Source organism: Mercenaria mercenaria, chromosome 15 (assembly GCF_021730395.1).
Source record: "Mercenaria mercenaria strain notata chromosome 15, MADL_Memer_1, whole genome shotgun sequence".
Lineage (NCBI taxonomy): Eukaryota > Metazoa > Mollusca > Bivalvia > Venerida > Veneridae > Mercenaria > Mercenaria mercenaria.
Genome location: NC_069375.1, coordinates 38,178,073 through 38,191,714, shown reverse-complemented (window position 1 = coordinate 38,191,714; position 13,642 = coordinate 38,178,073). Strand labels below are relative to the sequence as shown.

The window sequence follows — 13,642 nt, the reverse complement described above, 5'->3', positions numbered from 1 at the left end:
CCTTCCTGAGTTATTATCCGGAAACCGATTGGTCTATGGACCGAACGACCGACATATGGACCACATCTGCAAAACAATAATACCCCTCCCTCTTCGAAGGGGGGCATAATAAAAAGCTTTATAATGCTAACAAGAGCCTTGCGGGTGCAGACGCTCATCTGATATTTTTGTCTCTGTATAACAGAAATATTGTCCTACCCATGAATTTCTAAGCCCAAAAGGGGTCATAATTCTTGCAAAAAGCAATGTAGAGTAATGGTACTTGCTGTGCGGAGTCAGCTTTTAATGGCGAAATAACTGCTCCAAGTTTTAAAGCAATAGCTTTGACCGTTAAGGAGAAAAGTTGACCTAAACACAAAACTTAATCAAGAAATCTGATAAGTCCAAAAGGGCCTATAATTCTTACAGAAAGCAGGATGGAGTTATGTTTCTTGCTGTATAGAGTCAGCTATTGATACTGAACAAGAGTTGCAAGTTTTAAAGCAATAGCTTTGATAGTTCAGGAGAAAAGCTGACCTAAACATAAAACTTAACCAGTCAACGCTGAAGCAGACGCCGACGACGACCAAGCTATGACAATTACTCATCATTTTTTCTTCAAAAAATCAGATGAGCTAAAAAATGCTGTGAATATTAATGGTAATCAGTTGAACCTGTCTAAATGGCCACCTGTCTTAAGCAACCACTTGCCTTAAGTAGCCAGTCAACTAACATCCAAAATTGACTTTAAGTTCTAGTTTTAAGTTGTCTTAATTAGACAGCCACCAGCTGAACCTTTACCTCGCTAAATTTCTAGAATGGACTGGTCCATCATTCAATCTGGGTAGTACCATTTATCATTCAAAGGGGTGTTCACTGAAAATTTACTGACTGAATAGCGAACAGGGCAGACCATGATAAGCCTGCACAGATGTGCAGGGTGATCTTGGTTTGCACTGGTCATAAAGGCAAAATCACTTGCCGCCAGCAGGCTAAAGGTTAAGCAATCAAATAGTCTTTCTCCCTTGACTGGCTGCTTAATAGAGGTGTGACTGTAGCATATAAGTAAATATTCTAGCCAGACAATCTACCGTAATTACAACACACAAACAAACAAATAAAATACACCATACCAAACTAGAGATGTCACAAGAGTGACGAATTATACCCCCACAATACGGCCTTGTCACAGAAGTAAGCCAATGTCAAAGTGGAACCTCAAAATCAGTAGGGGTCATCTGCTGGTCATGATCAACCTCCCTATTAAGTTCGTGATCCTAGGCTGAAGCATTCTCAAGTTATTATCCGGAAACAGTTTAACTGTTCTGGGTCACTGTGACCTTGACCTTTGACCTACTGACCTCAAAATCAATAGGGGTCATCTGCTGATCATGATCTTCCTATCAACTTTCATGATCCTAGGCCAAAGTGTTCTCAAGTTATCATTCGGAAACCGTTTAACTGTTCTGGGTCATTGTGACCTTGACCTTTGACCTTATGAACTCAAAGTCGAATTTGACCTGTAATTTTATGATGTTGTACCTGTGTACCAAATATTATTCAAATCTGTCAAGCCTTTCATGAGTTATTGTCTGGAAACCATGAAAACCAACTGACTGACCAACTGACAGACCGAAAAGCTGGCTCCTATATACCACCCACCAAACTTCGTTTGCGGGTGGTTAATAAAATTTCTGATTGATCTGAATTACTATAAATTGTCTTGTCCCCTTTTATCTAGCCTTTGCGAAGTTTTACCAAAATATCTCACTTGCTGTAATTCATATTTTACATTATAACATGTACACCAGGAAGTTGGCTATACTTCAAGAAACAAAAATCACCACACAAATACCACAATCTGTGATTATCTCCTGGGAGAAAATTAACTGATAAATAATGGGTCCGATAAACATGAAATTACCATATATGGTAATTCAGTCTGTAAGGGGAGCTATCAGCCTGCTAATGACAGTTACTCTCAAGTGTCTTAGATAGAATATAGGCAACATTGCTGTAGAATCTATAAGAATGGCAGAAAATAGAAAAGAAAAATATAAATTGTTACAAAACAAGAGGACCATGATGGTCCTGAATCGCTCACCTGTCCCAACATGACCCAGTTTTGAACTGAGTATGACGTCATTTTTTTTCTATTATTTGACATAGTGACCTAGTTTTTGAGCTCATGTGACCCAGTTTTGAACCTGACCTAGATATCATCAAGATGAACATTCAGACCAACTTTCATACAGATCCCATGAAAAATATGGCCTCTAGAGAGGTCACAAGGCTTTTTCATTATTTGACCTACTGACCTAGTTATTGACGGCACGTGACCCAGTTTCAAATTTGACCTAGATATCATCAAGATGAACATTCTGACCAATTTTCATGAAGATCCATTCAAAAGTATGGCCTCTAGAGAGGTCACAAGCTTTTTCTATTTTTAGACCTACTGACCTAGTTTTTGATCGCAGCTGACCCAGTTTCGAAATTATTCTAGATATCATCAAGATGAACATTCAGACCAACTTTCATACAGATCCCATGAAAAATATGGCCTCTAGAGAGTCACAAGGTTTTTCTATTATTTGACCTACTGACCTAGTTTTTGAAGGCACATGACCCAGTTTCAAACTTGAACTAGATATCATCAACGTGAACATTCTGAACCAGTTTTCATGAAGATCTTGTGAAAAATATGGCCTCTAGAGAGGTCACAAGGTTTTTCTATTTTTAGACCTACTGACCTAGTTTTTAACCACAGTTGACCCAGTTTCGAACTTGGCCTAGATATCATCAAGATGAACATTCAGACCAACCTTCATATAGTTCCCATGAAAAATATGGCTTCTAGAGAGTCACAAGGTTTTTTTATTATTTGACCTACTGACCTAGTTATTGATGGCACGTGACCCAGTTTCAAACTTGACCTAGATATCATCAAGGTGAACATTCTGACCAATTTTCATGAAGATCCATTCAAAAGTATGACCTCTAGAGAGTCACAAGGTTTTTCTATTTTTAGACCTAATGACCTAGTTTTGACCGCAGCTGACCAGTTTCGAACTTGACCTAGATATCATCAAGATGAACATTCAGACCAACTTTCATACAGATCCTGATAAATATGGCCTCTAGAGAGGTTATAGGTTTTTCTATTATTTGACCTACTGACCTAGTTTTTGAAGGCATGTGACCCAGTTTCGAACTTGACCTAGATATCATCAAGATGAACATTCTGACCAATTTTCATGAAGATCTTTTGAAAAATATGGCCTCTAGAGCGGTCACAAGGTTTTTCTATTTTTAGACCTACTGACCTAGTTTTTGACCGCACGTGACCCAGTTTCGAACTTGACCTAGATATCATCAAGATGAACATTCTGACTAATTTTCATGAAGATCTTTTGAAAAATATGGCCTCTAGAGCGGTCACAAGGTTTTTCTTTTTTTAGATCTACTGACCTAGTTTTTGACCGCACGTGACCCAGTTTCGAACTTGACCTAGATATCATCAAGATGAACATTCTGACCAACTTTCATAAAGATCCCATGAAAAATGTGAAAAAAAAGTTTACGCACGGACGCACGCACGGACGGACGCACGGACGACGGACGCTGCGCGATCACAAAAGCTCACACTGTCACTTTGTGACATGTGAGCTAAAAAAAATGTATATGGATGCATATTTTCTTAAAAGTTTTTTCAGTACAGTTACATAACTATTAGTAGAAATTGAAATACCTGAGTAGTAGGGCATCCATCAACAAACACTCCTGGCCCCATCCTACCACAGGCAACCAAATCATAGAACAACAAATTGGGCTTCCCTCTGAAACATGAAGAATCAATTCTGCATTTATTTCTGTGATACTGAGTTTTGGTGCAGAGAAAGGTTTAAAAACTGTTTTTTTCTTTTACCGGTATTTGTCTGTTGGGATTACAATTTATGAGCAGATACAACCAAAAAAAAACAACTACAATAAATTTAGTCCCCAGCGTTCTGTCTTGTTTAAGACCATTTTTTTCAACTTTTACAATTAGTTCAAACCCCACTTACTTCCTTCACCAGTAATAACCACTTCCCTGCAAGAAGCTGACAACTTCTCCACATGTATCAATTAATTCAGCTAAGTTAACTTAGCAATATATATACGAGAGGGTTGTATTTTTAAATTTAGAATGGCACTTGCCAGTTAGATTTGCAAAAATCTGTGCCAGTGGGTTGTAAAAACCTTAATAAGTTTTGAAGACCTTCATAAAACCTCTAAATTACATTTTCATCACTTTTAGTGATTCATTCAGTTGAAAATATAGACAAGAAAGCTCAAGTAGAGCTCATACATATTTCCTAGGATCTATAAGGAAGTGTTACACTAACCCTATATGAATACACAATATACCACTCAACCTAGTTGATTCAGTTTTGACTCAAGACCTTAACAAGAGGGTCACAAGGCCTTAAAGAATGATGATTTTGACCTTCTGACCAAGATTTAGTTTTCAGACCAATATATTAGTCATCTCTTACTTTCTTGCAAGGTAAGAAAATGATTCCAATGATTTTCATACATAAGTTGTCACAGGACCGCATGGGACAACAGTCAAGGTAGATGAAAATCCATCAACTGATTCATCAGAAGAAGTCACTAAAAAGTGTGTTTTTTCTTTCTTTTTCAAGCTCTGGCAACCCTTAAAGCAGGCCAAGCAAAACAATTTAAAAACAGTTCAGAGAGGTCCATAGAAGGATGTTACTGACTAAGTTTGGTGGAGATCCATTAAATGGTTCATGAGAAGAAGTTGTTCAAAGCTTTTGTCTACTTTTAGCTCTGGAAGCCCCTTAAAAATGCAAGAAGCAGAACCATTTGAATAAACTTTAGAGACGTCAATGCCTTACTACTACAGATAAAATTTGGTGAAATTCTGACCAGAGTTTTCAGAGGAGGAGATGTTTAAGTAAAAATGTTGACACAGTACCATGGACACTAGACAATCTACCTATACTAAAAGCTAACCCTGAACAAATTTCAAGTGACCTAAAAGTACAAACAAATAGAATAAGTAAACATAAATATGTAAATGAACAGGAAAAGGACAATTATTATAATTAAGTCACTGTTAACATTATATATCATCAAGATATTTTCATTTCACAAATGTTTACTTAGAGAAAACACTCAAAACCAGGAAACTAGCAGTTATGTTTATCTTGTATATATCTCTGTATTATGTGACTTACTTCTGACTGCCAAAACCACATAGTTCTTTATCCGAGTTCATAGGGTACAGGAGAAGCCTCGGATTTCCATAGGTAAAAGCTGTAATAAGAAATGTTATGATTTATGCTCCAGATATTCTGCACTTCTTTTTGTAATACTTTCATATACTGAATTATTGACAATATACATTATACTAGGCCATAAGAATTAACTGCTGGATTATCGTCCTCATATTTTTTTTTAATGGAGAGGGACAGAGGATAAAGATTGAATTTTTTATTTTTTATTACCCGTAGTGATAATTGATAATATCCTGATTTCTGTGTAAAAAGGCATAAAATGACAAGTTATATTAAAAGAACAAAATATGGTATACATAACAGTTAAATATATATTATATGGAGAAAACAAAGCTTTGGTAAGTGGTGGGAGAGGATGAAAAACTAGAAACTAATTTTTATGGACTAGTATATATTGTATGAATTTCATAAGTTTGTACTTCTCTTTACTTAGAAAATATTTTGTTTCTCTACATCTCAATCAATGATCTTTTTTTATTTGTTTGGGTTTTACGGCGCACCAACACAATACAGGTTATATGGCGCCAAACAGGACTACAAATTTTGGTTCCACATCTCATTTACATCGAAATTCAATCAATGAATGATTTTTTTTATTTGAAAAGACTAAAAAATTGCCTCTATACAAATAGATCCTCTGTATTGCACACATTCCTGTGAAGTTATTTGAGAATCCTTGTAGAAAAGAAAAGAAAAATAGCAAAATATACCGAAATATCCGACAACAACCAGCCCCAACACAAACACCACAAATATAAGGCAGCATATTATGTCAGTACAGGATCTGAAAATTCAAAATACAAAAATTGAAATATCAGGCAATATGAATTTTTTATTTAAGAAATCATCATAAGTATGCTTCAATCTTACAAAAATACTTCTAAAGTGTTTTAGTGCCTGGGTTAAAAGTCACATATATAAAAACCTATGACCTTCTGGCTGGGAGTCCGGTGTTACAAACATTCCACTTTCTAGCATTATAGTACAGGTAGCCTCTTTGGTGTAGCTATTTTAAGGACAGATAGATATTATTTCCGATACAGATAGACACCCAGTTAGAACTGAATTTCCACAAGCAACCTTTATATTTCTTTTTTTTTTGTGAAAAAAATAAACATTTGATTTATATGCAGTAAATATGTGGCAAAAAAAATATGAACCATTAGAATATCGCATTCTATCAAATTGCAAAGAACTTATTATATAAATGTCAGTAATTTTAATATTATAAAGCTGCAGGAATCTTAACAAAAATTATTTGATGAAAAACTGTTTTTATGGTACAGCCTACAGGTAATCTAGGCTAGCAAATTGGAAAGATTTCAATTCCATGTTTTAAATACATGTTCTAGATTTGTGAATTAGTTGAGTGGTTGGCTGGTAATTAAGGTGTCAGTCGCTCAGCCAATAGATTATCAGTTGGAGTCCTGCTGAGGTCATGAAAGTTTTCTAAAAGGCACTGGTATTACAAAAGGCCGTGATGGCTCTAGACCATTCATTTATATAACAGCTCAAAACGTTGAGAATTTTGATAGTTATTCAAAAAACCTGATTCAGAAGAGAAGATATTCCAAGTTTTTCATAGAGCAATTCCCAACCCCAATTCAAGCAACAAGGAGGGATGTGTAGGCCCAGTATTGCTCACCTGACCCTAGCTTTTACACCAGATGACCCAGTATACAATCTGACCTACATTTCATTCAGGCAAAGATCTGAAAAAGTTTTGTATAGGTCAAAACGAAAATGTGGCCCAAAGTTTTTCTATGATTTCACCTAGTTTTTGACCACAGATAACCCAGTTTCAAGCTATAACTAGATTTCATCAAGCCAGTTGACCCAGTTCCTTGAAGATTGGGTAGAAAATGTGGCCTTTGGAGCATTAACAATGCTTTTCTATTTCTTCATGTGACTTCTGGGTTGCTATTATTTAACCTGGCGACCTATTTTTTAAATCCTAAATGACCAATTTTACTATACATCTGGCATTCATACAGGCAAACTTTCTGGCCAAGTTTCAAGAAAATCAGGTAAAATGTGACCTCTAGTATATTAGGAAGGTATTTTGTGACCTTGACCATTAACTTACTGACCCCAAAAATGACAGAGATTATGACTTGTTATTCATATGCCCAATCATGTTATCAAGTTTGAAGGTTCTGTGTCAAGAGGTTCGCAAGTTATTGAGCAGAAACCATTTTCAACGTTCAGCCCTGTGCCTTGATCTTTGACCTACAGACCCCAAAATCTTTTAGGGTCATATATTTGATAAGCCTTGTCAAACTACTAACTTTGAAGGATCTGGGTCAAGTGGTTCTCAAGTTATTGGGTGGAAAGCATTAAGGGTTCTGTGGCCTTGACATCTGACCCCAAAAACTATAGGGGCCATCTATTTGATAAGCCCTATCATGCTACCAAGTTTGAAGGTTCTTTGTCAAGTGGTTCTCAAGTTATTAGGCGGAAAGCGTTTTCAAGTTTCAGGCCCCTGTGACCTTGACCTGTGACATACTGACCCCATAAACTATCATGTTTATTTAATACATTTACCCAATCATGCTACTAAGCTGAAGGTTCTGAATCAAGTTGTTCTCAAGTTATTGGCTGGAAGTGGAGCATAAAATTTAATATTGCTAAACAACTTTTTTCTAATATACGACTTTAAGTTACCTCCAATGCCAAATTTGTCTGAGATTTTATGGAGGTAAACTATGTAACCAAGTTTCATTAAAATTGGACCAAAATCATCACCTTTAGTGTTGACAGTCAAATTGTTGACATTGCAGACACAAGTTGATCTGATCACAATAGCACTTTACGATGAGCGAAGCTAAAAATCTGGCCAGTGGTTTTAAAGGGGATGGAGCTTGCAGATTTTTCTAGTTACAACTGCAGGTCTGATGGCATTTTGTATTTTGTTTTGTACAAAAAAAGCTTGACTGTTCTTGGTGAAGGGTCATCCGATAATATTTGTGTGAAATCATCTTAAAATACTGGTCCAGCAGTTTCTGATGAGAAGCTTTTTGGATATGATTATTCCAGTATAGTGCTTAGCAGTATCAATGCCAGAAAAAGTATAAACATGTACAATGTAATACATGAGATTATATATCGGCATCTAAGATACTTTGTTCAGAAACTCCATGGTACATACCTTTTACTAACAGGACCTTTAAATTTTGGATCATACTTCAGGGGCTTTCCTGAAAACAGAAAAGACAATCATTTAAATATGTGTATATATAACTAGAGCACCGCAATGCGGAGCAATATACGCCTGAAGGTAAGACTTTTGACTCCCTAAGTGTGAGCTTGACCTTCTAGCTAGCCTTCCAGAACATGCGCTCTGCACATCGTCTTGATGTGGTAAACAATTGTGTCAAGTTTCTTCGAAATCCTTCAAGGGGTTCAAGAGTTACAGAGGGATGACCTTTGACCACTAAGTGTGACCTTGACCTTGAAGCAAGCCATCCAGAACATGTGCTCTGCACGTCATCTCAATGTGGTGAACACTTGTGTCAAGTTTCTTTGAAATCTTTCAAGGGGGTCAAGAGTTACAGAGAGGACACGAAACACACTCATAATGTGACCTTTGACCCCTAAGTGTGACCTTGACCATGAAGCGAGCCGTCCAGAACATGCGCTCTGCACATTGTCCCGAGGTGGTGAACGTTTTTGTCAAGTTTCTTTGAAATCCTTCAAGGGGTTCAAGAGTTACAGACCGGACATGAAGTTGCTAACGGACAGACGGACACCGGGGGTTTAACATAGTACGTCCCTTCAGGCATATAAAAAGGTTTATATAGAGTTGGTCTTTACTGTTGAACTTCAGGTATAATCTGCTGCTTAATTATATTTCAAAGGCATAAAAATTATTTGTTTCAACTATGCAGTATTTTTTGTGAACTCTACTCCTGCATAAAACTACAGCAAGTTACAAGTTTGTACTTCTAAAGAAAGATAAAACAGTTCTTGTGAAACATTTGAAAGAGTTACATTTCTTCTCCACCCAGATAACTTGTACAGATTTAAACCTGTAATCAAAGGCGTTGTGTTTATTCATTTGATAACACTGATACATTTCAGTTTAATTCAATAAATGCATGTGCATGGATAGATAAAAACTTAAATTGATAAAATTTAATGTTCATACATGTACTGCTGCCCCTTCACCCCCCCCCCCCCCCCCCCCCCTCCCGCTCCCCACAAAAAAAACAGTAGCAAATCATTTAATGCAAATTCCTTTCCAGGATTCATATCTGAGGACTTCAACACTTCATACAGATTCAATTAAGTAGAAGCTTAAGGACGATTCATTGCCAAATACAGATATCAGATATATAACAATCTTAAGGTAGGTGACTCCTAATAAAAAATAACATAATTATACTCTTGTTAGGCAACTCAGCATTTTTGGGACATCAAGGTAACTCAAGGTGCATAATTATGACTTTCCATAAAACCAATGTTAAAATCCTGTACATGAGGTTTTCTTATAAAAACTGATGCCGAAATCGCACAAGGAGAATATGCAACTTCCTAATTGTCATTTCTGGTATACTACCTTAAATACATGTAAGATCAAATAAGGTATGGATCAAAAATACGGTATGGTTTTTCCCGAATCTCACATTATTATGCAAAGTAAATCTTTCAGGTAGTATGGTTTTTCCCAATTCTCACATGATTATGCAAAGTAAATCTTTCAGGTAGTATGATTTTTCCCGAATCTCACATGATTATGCAAAGTTCAAATCTTCCAGGTAGTATGGTTTTTCCCGAATCTCACACGATTATGCAAAGTAAAGTTTTCAGGTACTTTTTTTCTCTCATATTAAACGAAATAGCATAAAGGTCACTTTAATGGTGACCAATTTGCTTTCGATCAAGAATGAATTTGCTCAAACTTTACCTTCTGATCATTTTCACTTATTTAAGTTCACTGAGAGTTTGCAATGCACTTCAGATTTCACTTAAGGTACTTTCATCATTTGATTTTTCTGTCTCCTAAGATATAGCATTTTTAAGACAGGTATAAATTTGATAAATATTATTTGCTTAAGGAATGATATATAAGTTAGCTTTTTAAATCCTTTCATATTAAAGGGGAGTAATTAGAAAACTTTATTAAAGTCAAGAAAACAATTATATGGTGACCTATCTCTATGTAATGAACCTTTACATTCCTTAAATAAATCTCTAACAGAATATGAGAAAGGTGAAAAATGTTTCTTAAAATTAATGTGACTTGATCACCTTTAAGAACGAGTGACCACCTTTAAGAATGAGTGCACCTGTAAACACACACTTGCTATACTCAGTATTATAAAGAATTTTTTAGTTTTTGAACATAAGAATAATTTTCTTTGGCCTTGGTATACTTATGTTAGCAATTTTTTTTCAATTTAATCCATGCATGGATGAAGTATTAAAAAGGTACATCGGAGTGACATGGTCAGATTTTAATCTGTAAAAAATGAAATATCATCATTCTCTAATTCAAACAAGCCTTTTGTCATTTTTGTATAAAGGTATCATTTTAAGGTAATATATAAAAATGAAATATCTACATATTCATCTAAATATTTGAAATTTCAACACCATTTCTTTCAAAAAAGGTGAAAAGATGACTGCTCAGGCTACTATAGTTATTTGTCTGGTCAACCGGGTTGTTATGACTGGTCAAATATTTACACTGCTGTGTCAGACAAATGACAATAGCTGAAGGGCAAAGTATCTGACAAATATATGTATACACAAAGAATACAGAAAGAATACACAGAAAGAATATAATCTTCTGAAATATTTTTAAAAACAAAACTTACTCCATGATAAGACTGTTACAACTTAAATTGAAGCAGAAAGCATTTTATGAGTTTTTTCTATTGATCATACAGGATCTATTTCATTATTAGCATGAAGACGGAAATAAAATGTACCAATCGATAAAACAAAAGAAAATCTCAAAAAAACTACCATTTGTCAAATTTTACCATGCTGCTTGTCATGTTGTGCCTACATCAAGTAACAAGAGCTGTGCTTGACAATTAGGGAGTGTGTGTACCGGTATGTGTATTAGCGGTTGGGGGTGGAGGAGTGGGGGGAAGTGGAGGGGGAGAGAAACGCAAAACAATGAGAGGAAGCTAATAGCATGAGAAGACAGTGAAACTGAGAAGTGTGCAATTGTGACACCTATGCCAATGCCAGATATGTACATTCTTTGAGACTGTCCAGGTGAGAAGTGTGCAATTTTGACACCTATGCCAATGCCGGATGTGTACAATTTTGACACCTATGCCAATGCCGGATGTGTACATTCTTTGAGACTGTCCAGGTGAGAAGTGTGCAATTTTGACACCTATGCCAATGCCGGATGTGTACATTCTTTGAGACTGTCCAGGTGAGAAGTGTGCAATTTTGACACCTATGCCAATGCCGGATGTGTACATTCTTTGAGACTGTCCAGGTGAGAAGTGTGCAATTTTGACACCTATGCCAATGCCGGATGTGTACATTCTTTGAGACTGTCCAGGTGAGAAGTGTGCAATTTTGACACCTATGGTATGCCAATGCCAGATGTGTACATTCTTTGAGACTGTCCAGATGAGAAGTGTGCAATTTTGACACCTATGCCAATGCCAGATGTGTACATTCTTTGAGACTGTCCAGGTTATAATATTCACCATTCCACTTTCACAGAATTGTAGAACAGTAACTGTCTCTCTGATACTTATACAATTTTGCTCTGACACCTCAAAACAATAATAAATGCATTTTTTTTAATCAATGTGATTGCCTAATTAGAAGAACATGAGCACTGTGGGGATGCTCTGTTCTTTTATATAACTCCCAAGTGGGACCAACTATCACATAGTTCATGTCAATATTGATTCAAACACTGTACCAGTTATACCCTATGTTGCACCAAATGTCACAGACAAACATGAAAACTATTCATCACTTTATATCAGACAATATGACTGTATAACATCTGATTTACTGATACTGTTGGCACCCCAAGAATTATGCAGTTTTCCGCATAGGTCCTATTCCTATTGTTGGATTCAGTCAATGAGATCTACAGTTTATGGGAACTGCAGTTTATGAGAAATACAATTCATGGTAACAGCAGTTTCTGAGAACTACAGTTCACGGAAAATGCAGTTCACAGGAACTGCAGCTTTAATATGGAAACTATAATTCATAGGAGCTGCAGTTTACGGGAACAACAATGGGAACTGCAGTTTATGGGAACTACTATCGGAACTGCATTTAAAGACAATTTAGTCTTTGGAAAGTCAAAATATTATGTGGTCTTTATACACTGCAAACTTTTATATAGGAAAAGAAATATGTCCTCTTGTTGGAGCAGGATGTTCTATATTCACTGGTGGTTCTTAATACAGGTTTTACTGTATTTACCATAAATACTATTAACTCTTAGCCTGCTGCAGGCGAATTTAACAGCCTTTGCAAACAGCTTGGAACCAGATCAGACGCTGATTAAATCGGCGTCTGATCAGGTTCCAAGCTGTTTGCTACTCTGACAATATTTCTTCCAATTTTGGAGCAAATTGAATGAACTTTACAATTTTAGCAGACGACATTTCCAGCAGACGACAATTTATCTAGCATGCTAAGGGTTAATAATTTATACTGTATATAGATTCCCCACAAACCTCTTATAAACCTTGCGTCGCCACCTGATCTCCTCATACATTTAAGAGGAAGACATTATAAAACCCACTACCCCTTCCCCATCAGGTGAAAATATTAGGGTATAGTATGTCAAAACCGGTAAGACTGACATTTCAATGAATACTTGTACAATAGATGAAATAACAGAACATAATTCATCAATTAATCATAAGCCATAAAGGAAACTGATAATTGCAACCATTCTTAAGTTACTGTTTATTTGTTATATTGACATTTACTTAATATCGCTGTTGACATTTGCAAGACATTTCTAGGAAAGCTTGTACAGAACAATGAAGTATTCAAGTACACAAGTTCTACTGCCGTCAATATTATATGTACTTAAATGTAAGGAAGCAAGTTAGTGACAAATAGTTAAATACGCAGCAAACATTTGGGGCTTGTTATTTATAGTTATAACCAAAAACTGTCTCGCTACTATTTCCTGTTATATAGATATAAACTTTTAAGGTATTACATCATGTGAGTAAGTTATCATAGCAATTGTACATTTACTAGATTTTCTACTGTAATAAGACTCATGATCTTGTCTTATCATGCTAAACTAATTTGCATTTACCTGATATTCAATTGTAATAATACTCATAATCTTGTTATTACTAGAAAACTAGATATCTTGTTATTATGCTAAAGCTAATTTGCAT

General features: G+C 35.8%; 1 protein-coding gene across 4 annotated transcripts in view; it reads right to left on the bottom strand.

Moving 5' to 3' along the window:
- Positions 1 to 13,642, bottom strand: part of LOC123555353 (choline transporter-like protein 4) — an 85,779-nt gene that overhangs the window by 39,807 nt on the left and 32,330 nt on the right. For all 4 annotated transcript variants that reach the window (XM_053525050.1, XM_053525047.1, XM_053525048.1 and 1 more), the window contains exons 2-5: positions 8,434 to 8,482; positions 5,996 to 6,069; positions 5,226 to 5,304; positions 3,731 to 3,818 (exon numbers count right to left, since the gene is read on the bottom strand). In XM_053525050.1, the coding sequence (XP_053381025.1) occupies positions 3,731 to 3,818; positions 5,226 to 5,304; positions 5,996 to 6,069; positions 8,434 to 8,482 (290 nt within the window). The remainder of the gene's footprint in view (positions 1 to 3,730; positions 3,819 to 5,225; positions 5,305 to 5,995; positions 6,070 to 8,433; positions 8,483 to 13,642) is intronic.